General features: G+C 50.2%; 2 protein-coding genes across 7 annotated transcripts; one reads left to right on the top strand and one right to left on the bottom strand.

Annotated features, from left to right (window-relative positions):
• The first annotated feature begins 101 nt into the window (after positions 1–101).
• Mcm7 (minichromosome maintenance complex component 7) lies at positions 102–7,426 on the top strand. 6 transcript variants are annotated; one of them, XM_021161893.3, is made up of 15 exons: positions 102–252; positions 1,577–1,656; positions 2,237–2,401; positions 2,491–2,615; positions 2,686–2,866; positions 3,020–3,157; positions 3,484–3,633; positions 3,798–3,912; positions 3,998–4,129; positions 4,338–4,421; positions 4,527–4,920; positions 5,206–5,289; positions 5,899–6,067; positions 6,815–6,924; positions 7,067–7,426. In XM_021161893.3, exons 1-15 carry the CDS (start codon positions 222–224, stop codon positions 7,266–7,268), a joined length of 2,160 nt encoding a protein of 719 aa, XP_021017552.1. In that variant the 5' UTR covers positions 102–221; the 3' UTR covers positions 7,269–7,426. The 6 variants fall into 6 exon arrangements, with proteins under 6 accessions (XP_021017552.1, XP_085693490.1, XP_085693491.1 ...); XM_085837365.1 differs by lacking the exon at positions 102–252 and adding an exon at positions 752–789; XM_029477903.2 differs by lacking the exon at positions 102–252 and adding an exon at positions 810–1,169.
• A 578-nt stretch (positions 7,427–8,004) lies between these two features.
• Positions 8,005–10,853, bottom strand: Cops6 (COP9 signalosome subunit 6). Its single transcript, XM_021161912.3, has 10 exons — positions 10,718–10,853; positions 10,387–10,509; positions 10,080–10,211; positions 9,665–9,753; positions 9,509–9,571; positions 9,205–9,252; positions 8,741–8,855; positions 8,566–8,658; positions 8,374–8,474; positions 8,005–8,248 (listed from the first exon to the last, which is right to left on the bottom strand). Exons 1-10 carry the CDS (start codon positions 10,851–10,853, stop codon positions 8,108–8,110), a joined length of 1,041 nt encoding a protein of 346 aa, XP_021017571.2. The 3' UTR covers positions 8,005–8,107.
• Between the last annotated feature and the right edge of the window lie 213 nt (positions 10,854–11,066).

The raw sequence follows: 11,066 nt of genomic DNA, 5'->3' as shown, positions 1-11,066 counted from the left end.
TTCAATCCAGATTCGTCCATTGATTGGTTAAAGTTAGGTGCTGGCAGCAGTTGGGAACCCCCTATCTGATTGGCGGGTTCTCAGCCGCACGGGTCACATGGGTGACGACGTTTCGCGCCAATTTCGGTTGGCCGACTACGTCCCGCCGCGCGCTCGTTTTCTGCTTCCCCAGAGAGAGACTTTTGAGCCTTTCAAGTCCTGCCACACCGTCCCTGGCAGCGATGGCGCTTAAGGACTACGCGATCGAAAAAGGTGAAGATCTATAGGGCTGGGGGCGGCGTCCTCGGAGGGAAACTTTTCTGCCTACACCTGTTGAGGGGAGCTGGAATCTTGGGGACCGGGGAGGGGGGGCTGAGCCGGGATCTGTGACTCCGAGGACAGGCGAACTGCGCCTGGAATAAGCAGTGGGCGTCAGGGATGGAGGAAGCAATCCTCCTTGGAAAAGGTGATGTGGTTGTGTTATGGAGAGAACCCAGTGGAGTCCACAAAGGAGGGGCGCGCTCGGTAGAGACCGGATGACGTGGTTCAATACATTCAATGCATGACCTGAGGGACTAGGTTACTGGGCCAGCCTCTGCTGCTTGGGGCGCTAGCGAATTCCCGCGTCCACTGGAGACTGGCCGCAGTCCAGAGGCGGGGCTTGCCAGACCGCTACGCGCCGCGATTGGTTGTTTTCGGCCGCCCTCCAAGCGGAAGTAGAGGCGGGCGGAAGTGGCGCTACCCGATCTTGGGACTGTCGTGTGTAAACAGTGTCCTTCCGCGCGGTGGCCTCGGAGAGAGCTGCAGTAGGTAGGGGCGTGCCTAGAATTGGGAGGCTGAGCGCCCGGCGGCGAAAGGTGGCAGTGTGGTGGACCCGAGTGGCCCTTTGGCGTCCTGGCCAATCCCCGCTCGGCCACCCGTCTCGGGCGGAGGAATCCTGGGCTGTGAGGCGGCTGGAATCTGGGCCCATGTGCTTCTTTGTTTACTAAGAGCGGAAGCAGTGGCGGGAGCCGGGCATGAGTGCCGAGGAGGCCTAGTGGCGGACGTCCTGGCGGGACCCGAAGAAAAAGAGTTGTACTGGTAGAGCGAGAGCCGAGGATCTTAAGTCGATTGTGAGCGAGCTGAGAGAATTGAAGAAACTGAGATTCCTAATTAAGACAGAGTGTGGAATTCTCTTGGGGGAAGGTTGGGTAAGACTCTTGTAGCTGCCCGAAGACCTATATTCTTCCCTGTGTAAAAACGGACTTGTGAAAAGGAGCACTGCCTACTTTGGGGAAAACTTGGTAGATTTGTTTTCCATGTTCATTTAACTAACTAGTTCATAGGTTCCGTCTTAAATGAAAGTGGGTTGCTTAGGTTTCTGTTAAGAGTTTGAAATAAAGAATCCAAAAGGAAGGGTGATTGTTTATTTTTTGCTACATTATTGTGTGTGTGAGGTCGCAAGGGCATATCACAGCTTACAACTGGGTGCTAGACACCTGCAGGACTCCGTTCTCTTCCAACCTGTGGGTGGGCACCAGGGATTGAACTCCAATCCTCGGCAGCAGTGGTCTTTACACCTCACTGCAAAGATTTGGCTTTTATTTTATATTTGTAGAAAAAGTTAAGAAGTTCCTCCAAGAGTTTTATTATGAGAATGAGCTTGGAAAGAAGCAGTTCAAGTATGGGACCCAGTTGGTAAGTCTCAGGATTGGTTCTGGGGAGTGGAGTGGCATGTTAAGAACTTGGATAAGGTTATCTCAAGTATGACTATCAGTGAATGACTTGATTCTGATTGTTTTTATACAAAGTTGGGTTTTTGTTTTGTTTTTAGCTTTAGGGTTTTCTTAGCTGTTTTAGTTGTGTTTGTGCTCACAGGGGCATGCCATAGCATGTGTAGAGGTCAAAAGGACAATTTGTGGAAGTCCCTTCTCCTACCATGTGTGTTCTAGAGAGCAAATTCAGATCATCTGACTAGATGGCTACGTCTAACCTGCTGAGCCATCTCATCCATTCCTAGCTCTTAGTTTTTAGGGATAGTCTTTGTGTTGCTCAGACCAGCATCAAGAACACGCTGTGTAGCTACATAGCTGAGGTTGGCTTTGAGCTCCTCATTCTGTTGTCTTCTGAATCCTAAGTGCTGGGATTATAAGCATCTACCACCATGCTGGACTGTGTTCTGTTCTTTCCCCTCTGGAGGTAGGCCAGTGACTTAGAAGAGCTTTTGTGGGTGAGGTGAACTTGACCCTAAAGTGTTACCATCTCTTCTTCACCTCAGGTTCATCTGGCTCATCGGGAACAAGTGGCACTGTATGTGGACCTGGATGACATAGCTGAAGATGACCCTGAGTTGGTCGACTCAGTTTGCGAGAATGCCAAGCGCTACTCAAGACTGTTTGGTGATGTTGTACAAGAGCTTTTGCCTGAGTACAAGGAGAAGGAAGTAGGTGGCTGGTTTGTTTCTGAGCTCTTCTGCCTGGTGCCCTCTGTTTTCTTTCTCTGTCCTGCCCCTCACCTGTTCTTTCTTTTTAGGTGGTGAATAAGGATGTCCTAGATGTTTACATTGAACACCGGCTGATGATGGAGCAGCGAAGCAGAGACCCCGGGGCAGTCCGGAACCCCCAAAACCAGTATCCTTCTGAGCTCATGCGAAGATTGTGAGTATCTCTGTGGGAAAGGGCAGGGACTTGCTCTCCGGGGACTTGCTGACAAATGTTTCTCTTTTAGTGAGTTGTATTTCCGAGGCCCAAGTAGCAGCAAGCCTCGAGTGATCCGGGAAGTACGAGCTGACTCTGTGGGGAAATTGTTAACTGTGCGTGGCATTGTCACTCGTGTGTCTGAAGTCAAGCCCAGGATGGTGGTGGCCACATACACTTGTGATCAGTGTGGGGCAGAGACCTACCAGCCAGTACGTATACAATTCTTTGATGGTGATTTGATACCTCAGGTCGTTTTGACTGATAATATTTCAAGGAGTTCTCAATACTTTTAAAACGTCTTGACGCAGAGCAGAGATGATTACTGTGGTGATTGTAAGACTTCCTGTTTTCCTTGTTTCTAGATCCAGTCTCCCACTTTCATGCCTCTGATCATGTGCCCCAGCCAGGAGTGCCAGACCAATCGCTCAGGGGGGCGGCTGTACCTACAGACTCGTGGCTCCAAATTTATTAAATTCCAGGAAATGAAGATTCAAGAACATGTGAGTTTAGGGGATATGAGTCCTGCAGCTGGTTATGAAATTGTAGGAAGAAAGATTGGGAAAGAGGTTTACCTAGAATGTTTTTGTATTTGCTCTTAATCAAAAAATCAGGGGGTGATTTAATTGAAGTTTTTTTCTGGTTGTATTGGGAGGAGGATGTTATCGCTCAGCTTCCTTCCTGAAGTCATCTAGGTTGGGCTGACTGAATCTTACCATCAGATGGGCATCTTCTGGGGTGGTGGTCAGTTGGGTCAGATCTGCCTCACTTTTCTCCTTGTCTCATGTGCTCCATGTCATGCCCTCCCCCACACCTCCCAATCTCCTAGAGTGACCAAGTTCCTGTGGGAAACATCCCTCGTAGCATCACAGTGGTTCTAGAAGGTGAGAACACAAGAATTGCCCAGCCTGGTGATCATGTCAGCGTCACTGGCATCTTCTTGCCAGTCCTGCGCACAGGGTTCCAACAGATGGCACAGGTGAGGGCGTTTTGAATGAGGAATTAACTGCCTTTCCTCCTCCTCCACCCACTCACTCTTCACACCCTTAGAAAATGAAAATCAGTGAAGTGGGACTTGTGGATGAAAGAATTCTCAGGGACTCTGGCGATGGGGAATTTAAAGGGACTTCTTCTTCTGCCCAGGGTCTCCTCTCAGAAACTTACCTGGAGGCCCACTGGATTGTGAAGATGACCAAGAGTGAGGATGATGTCTCCGGGGCCGGAGAGCTGAGCTCAGAGGAGCTGAAGCAGATTGCAGGTGAGGGGCCACGAGCTCACGTTGATAGTTGAGCTCCATCCTAGATTGTGTCCTGAAGGAAATGCTATGGCTTAATTTATTGCAGAGGAGGATTTCTATGAAAAGCTGGCTGCTTCTATTGCTCCGGAGATCTACGGACATGAAGATGTGAAGAAGGCACTGTTGCTGCTTCTGGTGGGTGGTGTGGACCAGTCTCCTCAAGGCATGAAGATCAGAGGTAAGAAGGACAAGAGACTTAGGAAGGAAGGTAAAAAAACATCCCGCCAGAGTCTGTAAATGACAAGAGTTGATGATTTGGCTTAGTGGTTGTTGGTGTCTTAGAAGCAGTCTGGACTTGAAGAAGGGGACCGGGTCTCAAGTGCTCTTCCCTGTTGGTGGACAACTTGCGTAAAGAGTATGACTCAGGCTTCCTTCTCATTTGCCAGGAAACATCCACATCTGCCTTATGGGAGATCCTGGTGTGGCCAAATCTCAGCTCCTATCTTACATTGACCGTCTGGCACCCCGAAGTGAGTGTGGACAGGGCTTGGTGTTTGATTGATAAACACTAAGGCCTCTGGAAGGCCTGGGGAAAGCGGTTCCTTTCTTCAGCGGTTTGTTGTTTATCTTTGCAGGTCAGTACACAACAGGCCGGGGCTCCTCTGGTGTAGGGCTCACAGCAGCTGTGTTGAGAGACTCTGTGAGTGGAGAACTGACTTTAGAGGGTGGTGCCCTGGTGCTGGCTGACCAGGGCGTGTGCTGTATTGATGAGTTTGACAAGATGGCCGAGGCTGACCGCACAGCCATCCATGAGGTTATGGAGCAGCAGACCATCTCCATTGCCAAGGCAGGAATCCTCACCACGCTCAATGCCCGATGTTCTATCCTGGCTGCGGCCAATCCTGCCTATGGCCGATATAATCCCCGCCGCAGTCTGGAGCAGAACATCCAGCTTCCAGCCGCTCTGCTTTCTCGATTCGACCTCCTCTGGCTGATTCAAGACCGGCCCGACAGAGACAATGACCTCCGGTGAATGAAGTATATAACACCCATAGAGACAGCCCATTTTAGTGACTTTGGGGCAGGGAGGTAAAATCAGAAAGCCACTCAACTTGTCTGTGTACAGACACCTTAAACACCTTTCCTTGTTTGCAGTTCATATGGAGATAGGTTGGAGCTAAGATCTTGAGGGTTTTCTGGGAGGCCTATCTGCCATGCTTTGGAGAAGAGGTGGAGCTAAAAGGGAATACTGAGTCAAAATACTGAGTCTCAGGGTGTTACAGCTCTAAAGACTGATGCCCGTCTTCTCTACAGGTTGGCCCAGCACATCACCTATGTCCACCAGCACAGCCGGCAGCCCCCTGCCCAATTTGAACCTTTGGACATGAAACTTATGAGGTAGGAGGGGTGGAGATGGGTATGTCTGTGGCATTGTCTTATGCCAAGTGTGTCTGAAAAGCATTGAGTCTTGAAAGGACTCATCTGCTTATCTATTTCAGCCTCAAAGTAGCTGAGCCTGACTGAGAATAGTGAGCCTGGGTCTCTCTGTAGCCAAGGGATCATCAGAAACTTTTTTTCTGATTTGGGATGACAGAGCAGCAGGACTTATATAATCCTAGCTACTCTGAAACCTGAGTAGTTTTGGGGGGTGTCTCCAAAAACTACTTCCTTCCTGTATATAAAAGAACCTTTCTCATTATCTTCATCCTGTCCTAGGCAGGTATAGCTTTTTGGCCATAAGTGCTTCCATGGCACAGATGACTCAGGTTTCTAACTGGTTTTCACATGGTCTCTGAAGTCTGTCAAGGGATAAGTTCAGTCCTCCCGCTACAGGTGCTTTGGTAAATGACATTCTCCTGAAAGGTTGGGAGTTACTTGAAGTGTCCTGGCAGCCAGCCCTGTTGGGAGAAATCCCTCACTGTCCACGTCAGCATAGAGTATTAAGTGGGGAGTCTCCTATAAAGCATGCCTGTCTTCCCGCTTTCCCATGAACCTTGTTTCCCACAGACGGTACATAGCCATGTGCCACGAGAGACAGCCCACAGTGCCTGAATCTCTGGCTGACTACATCACTGCAGCATATGTGGAGATGAGGCGAGAGGCCCGGGCCAGTAAGGATGCCACCTATACTTCTGCCCGGACCCTGCTGGCCATTCTCCGACTTTCCACTGCTCTGGTGAGTGGTGGGTCCCTGTCAGCTGGAAAGCTGACCCCTGCCTGCCACCTCACCTAATGACCCTCAAGCTGCCTCCTTCCCTCCTACCAGCCCTGCTGGGACTAAAGTGCTGACAGTGCAGATAGTGGTCCTCTCTGTGCTACCGCACTGTGGGTACTTGCTGCTCCAGCAGGGCACGTGCAACGCCCATGGAGGGAAAGGCTGCTTGCTGCTTGAATCCATGAGGGCTAGAAGGACTTGAATTCCTGATGTCCTAGATACGATCTTAGAACTCTCCATTCTGTCCTCCCCTCTTGGACCTTAGTCATGGGGGCTCCAAAGTGCTGTTCGTGCAGGTAGTGTAATTACCTGACCTACTGCTGAGCTAGCACTTCCCGAGCCCCCAGGACACAACCTCTGATAGTGGCCCTAGCTGAGCGCCCCAGGCTCCATTTGTCTTAATGGGGAGCCTAGTGGAGTTCAGAAGGGTCTGGTCTCCCTCACAGGACAGCTGAACACCCACCGGGACTGGCCAGTGTTGAGAGGCGGAGACTTGGGCAATTGCTGGACGCTGCCCTGGGCATTGCACTTGTCTCGGTCTGACAGTGCCGGCCCAACGCTGCAGATGTGGGGGGCAGGGAGGAGTCCCCATTTTTGTTCAATGAGTAGGCAAATGTGGCTTGCCCAGGCTTGAAGCTGGAGCAAAGATCCTTGACTTCATTCCCCTCCTCCCCTCCTATCCCAATCTTTTCTATGCCTTCCCCTTAGGCTCGACTTCGGATGGTAGACATTGTGGAGAAGGAAGATGTAAATGAAGCCATAAGGTTGATGGAGATGTCGAAGGACTCCCTTCTAGGTGAAAAGGGACAAACAGCTAGGTGAGGATTTCAATGAAGAAAGAGATTGGGCCACTGGGCTTAATTGAGCTGGCTTCTGCACTCTTGCCCTCAGGAGTTTGATGCTGATTGCTGCTACTGTTTGTAGCCTTGCACCTTCACCTTTTCCATCCTTGTCTTTTAGGACCCAGAGGCCAGCAGACGTGATATTTGCCACCATCCGTGAACTGGTGTCACGGGGGCGGAGTGTCCACTTTTCTGAGGCTGAACAGCGCTGCATATCTCGTGGCTTCACACCAGCCCAGTTCCAGGCAGCTCTGGATGAATATGAAGAGCTAAATGTCTGGCAGGTTAATACTTCTCGGACACGGATCACCTTTGTCTGATAGCCAGTTTTTACACCCTCCTGCCTACACCAGAGGAAATGCTGAATGCATGCCCCCTCAAGAAAAATCTCATTTTCCCATGCTGCACTTTTTTATTCTGCCAATAAAGTTTTGCCTCTTGCTTATTAATAACTTAAGGTGTGGCAAGGATTAAATGGAGCCTGTAGAGATTTTAGTGCGCTCTCTCCTCCCCTAGTCTGTAGTATTGACCCTTACTATGTGCTAGTCAATCTGGGAGATACAAGGCCTTGGGACCACTGTTTCTTGAGATGTTTCCATTATGGACATTTGATTTGTTAGAACCCCACATCTAGAGGTGATGGCACAAGGCATGACTTAAGTGGAAGGCCTAAGGGTGAGGTACATATCGCCCTCCTAGGTACCTTCAGGATACAGAAAAACAAGGACTTGAGATACCCACAATTATAAAGATGGGATTCAGCTTCCCTCCCCTTCCTATTTGAGAAACACTTGCAGTGAAATTAAATTAGCCTGGGAAAGCAATCTTCCATGTCTGTGGAGCTGTGACTTGATCACAGAACACAAAAAACTGGAAGCAAGCAGGTCGTCCTATCACATTTTTTGTCTACTTCAACAAGGGGTCACCACAAGTCATTAAAAGGTGGGTAGGTGGTCCAAAAGTGTTGATAAATGGGTCCTGCCTGCGTGAAGCTTCCTTAAGAGTCCATGTTGAGAAACCAGTGTGGTGCCTGAGAGGACAAAGCCACTGGGCTGCTAAGGGGCTGCTCTTTTATTAATGAGTTTCTCTAAAGGGAATGTGGTACTCAGTTCCATGGAACAGCTCTGAGCCCCACACACCATCCCTTCCAGAACCATCATCAGAAAAACAGTCCCCGCATTCGCCTGCCAATGCCTTGCCGGTCGTAGAGGACGTTGAACTTGTTCACAAACTGGTTCATTGTGTTGCACGTTTTGGTGATGGTGCCGAGGTAGGCCATGAGCCCCACGTCATTGCATTGCTGGGAGGGAACAGAAAGAACCAGTTCCCCAGGGGTCCCTCGTATTAGCCAATGACACTGAGTGTCACCTCCTACCTGTGAGGTGGTGTGAGCCCCACCTCCCCATCAAGGGTGTTAACACTCACATCATAAAAGTCTGTCTTGAACTTGTCAGTGCTGAGAACTGGAAGACAGTGACATAGGGCATAGGCCTCCCGCAGGATCTCATGGTTGAAGGGAACCTCTCCTAAGGACACAAGGAGGCTGCACTGATGTGGATGCTGTCACTTTTCCAGGAAACAGGAAAGATGGTTCAAAGTGACAGGCACCTCTCCTACCTGCTTCAGAGGCCTTGACATATTCTAAAATGAGCTTCACACGGCTGTGCAGCATCTTGATAGCACTATGCTGAGCTATCAGGTGTTCAGCCACTGCAGGGGAATGAGGCAAATGAAGGGCAGCCTGTGGCCACACCCAACCCCTACCTCCAAAGACTGAATTCCCCTCCCTTACCAGTGGAGTTCTCCCCACTGCCTGTTGCTGTCATCCGGGCCACGTGGTCTACACCGATCCGTTCAGCTTCCTCAGTGGCCAGAGTGTAAGTGAGCTCAGCAAACAGCATTGTGGCCTGCAGAGTAAAGGGTTCTCAGACAGGGAGAGTCAGGAAACAGACCTAGGCTTAGGCAGGTGGCTCAGCAGGTAGAGTACTTGCTGCACAACTGAGGATCTCAATTTAGAGCCTCGGAACCCACATTAAATGGTGTGACAGCATGTGACTGTGATCGTGGAACCCCTACAGCAAGATGGGAAGTGGAGACACAATTCCCAGAAGCTCACAGGCCAAGCTGCCTGGCAAACAAGTGAGTCTGTCCCAAGGTAGAAAGCTAGGATGGCCACCCAGGGTTGTCCTATGCCTGTGCACGGCATGCAGGAAACAGGCTAAAAGCAGGATTTGAAGGTTGTAGGCTAAATATTACCTCTCCATTGATTATATCGATGACAGACTCAAAAACGCTGACAGGAAGCTGTAAAAACACAGACGGAGACAAGAGAACAGCTCTTACTAAAAGCAAATGCACTTGAACTTCCACACATGCCAGGCTGGCTTTGAACTCACAATCCTGCCTCAATCTCCTGAGTGCTAAGATTGATTACAAGTGTTGTCACCACACTTGGCTCATGCTTTCTCTAGGTTTTACACACATTACATACGGAAACACCACTGAAGAGATGAAGTCACACAAGTCAAGAAAAAGGGGACGTTGGGTCAACAATACTCACATCTGTGTGCTTGGTCATAGGGTTCAACTTCAGAAAGAGAGGACTCTCAATTATCTCACACACCTAGAAGATAAGGCAAAGCCCAGGAAAAGTCGGTATCTCTTCTTCCCCTAACCTGTTTGTTTCCCCAACATGCACATATTTGAGCGTCTATACCTGCTTATGGACGTGGATGTCTGAGGGGTCAGGTGGCCCCCCTGTGGTATACCAACCCAGAAACTCCAGCTCCTTGAAAACCTGTTTAACTGGAAAAGAAGGGGCCAGAGTAAATATTCCTTTAAACCTCTCTTCCTTAGTTTGATGGGCCTGGTGTGTTCTTACCGGTTCTCCCCTCCCTCCTCATACTTTGGGTCAGTTTGAAATAACTACACCTAACTAACCTTGAACTTCTGACCACTTGCCTCTATCTCCTGGGTTATATGCCACTGAGGACTGAACTCCGGGCTTCCCGAATGTTAGGGCAAGCACTTTACCCCACTGCCCTACATCCTCAGGCCCTTTACTCTTTAAGACAAACAAAACAAAAATCTTCCCACTTTTCCTTCCCCACCCACTTCTAATCCCCTCTCACACTGCTCCTCCTTGGTGTAATAATATTCTTTGTCAATGATAATCTTCTCTTCCACGGTGTGGGACAGCAGCTCAAAGGAGTTCATCACTTCGATATTTCGCCCCTCCTGCTTCCCGATCAGAGCCCCAATCACTAAGGGGTGAGAAACAGAAGCACAAGAAAACTAGGTGAGGAACAGGCATCTCGAAAACCTTTCCCGAGTCAGCGTGAATCAACGACTGGGGAAACAATAATTTGGAAGAAAGGGTGCGGGGGAGTGACTGGAGGAAATCTCCGAGAGATTTTGAGATTTACACACAACACTCACCCTGCATAGGCCGCCCCTCCTGGGAGCGCATGCGGATCCAATGGTCTGAGATGTTAAGGATGACAAGGGGATGAAGAGCGACGGAAACACTCCCAGTCACTCCGGAGGCCATCACGCTGGGGACTGTTAAAGGTGAAAGGAAAACATAGCGGGTGAGAGCTCGGGCCCACACATTTTCCCCTAGACATGGAAGCAGGGGACCAGCAGAGCCCGGCCGTCCATCCCTGCCCTCAAGTTATCCTGGGAGAGATGTCTCTTCTCCCAGGTTTAAGAAGTACTCAAGACCACTTCTCAAGGGCAACTCCAGAAGTCGGTCTGCGCACCCCGTTACCTGCTGCATCCACTTCCATGCCGCTGCTGCCTCCGCTCCCATTCGTCCCCGCCGCAGCTGCCGCCGCCATTTTCCCCGCGCCCGCCAGCCACGGCCCGCCCCTTTCCTTCTCGGCTTCCGTCTGGGAGTGGTGCATGCTCAGTGTATACTTGGTGCTCAAGTATGGGCGGGGCATCTGCCAGTACTTGGTAGCTCAGGGTGCTCAGCGTGTTGTGCTGCTGCTAGCGGTTCTCATGTAAACCAGCCTGGCCATGAGTTCTGTATTGTGTATCTGAGGATGGCTTTGAACTTTGATCCTCTTGCCTTTACCTCTCAAGGAGGGCTATTAGTTTCCAGGTCTCAAGTGGAG

This window comes from Mus caroli, unplaced genomic scaffold, assembly GCF_978045245.1.
Source record: "Mus caroli unplaced genomic scaffold, Mus_caroli_1 scaffold_4, whole genome shotgun sequence".
NCBI classification, from domain to species: Eukaryota; Metazoa; Chordata; class Mammalia; order Rodentia; family Muridae; genus Mus; species Mus caroli.
This window is presented reverse-complemented; position numbering and strand designations above follow the sequence as displayed.

Excerpts from the sequence above, each read along its gene's own strand:
- Mcm7 (XM_021161893.3), top strand. The coding sequence starts at position 222 with ATGGCGCTTAAGGACTACGCGATCGAAAAAG. Across the intron at positions 4,130-4,337 it reads TCAAGGCATGAAGATCAGAG|GAAACATCCACATCTGCCTT; the intron begins GTAAGAAGGACA and ends CTCATTTGCCAG. Across the intron at positions 5,290-5,898 it reads TTGGACATGAAACTTATGAG|ACGGTACATAGCCATGTGCC; the intron begins GTAGGAGGGGTG and ends TGTTTCCCACAG.
- Cops6 (XM_021161912.3), bottom strand. The coding sequence starts at position 10,853 with ATGCACCACTCCCAGACGGAAGCCGAGAAGGAAAGGGGCGGGCCGTGG. Across the intron at positions 9,253-9,508 it reads CTATGACCAAGCACACAGAT|CTTCCTGTCAGCGTTTTTGA; the intron begins GTGAGTATTGTT and ends GTGTTTTTACAG. Across the intron at positions 8,249-8,373 it reads TCAAGACAGACTTTTATGAT|CAATGCAATGACGTGGGGCT; the intron begins GTGAGTGTTAAC and ends GTTCCCTCCCAG.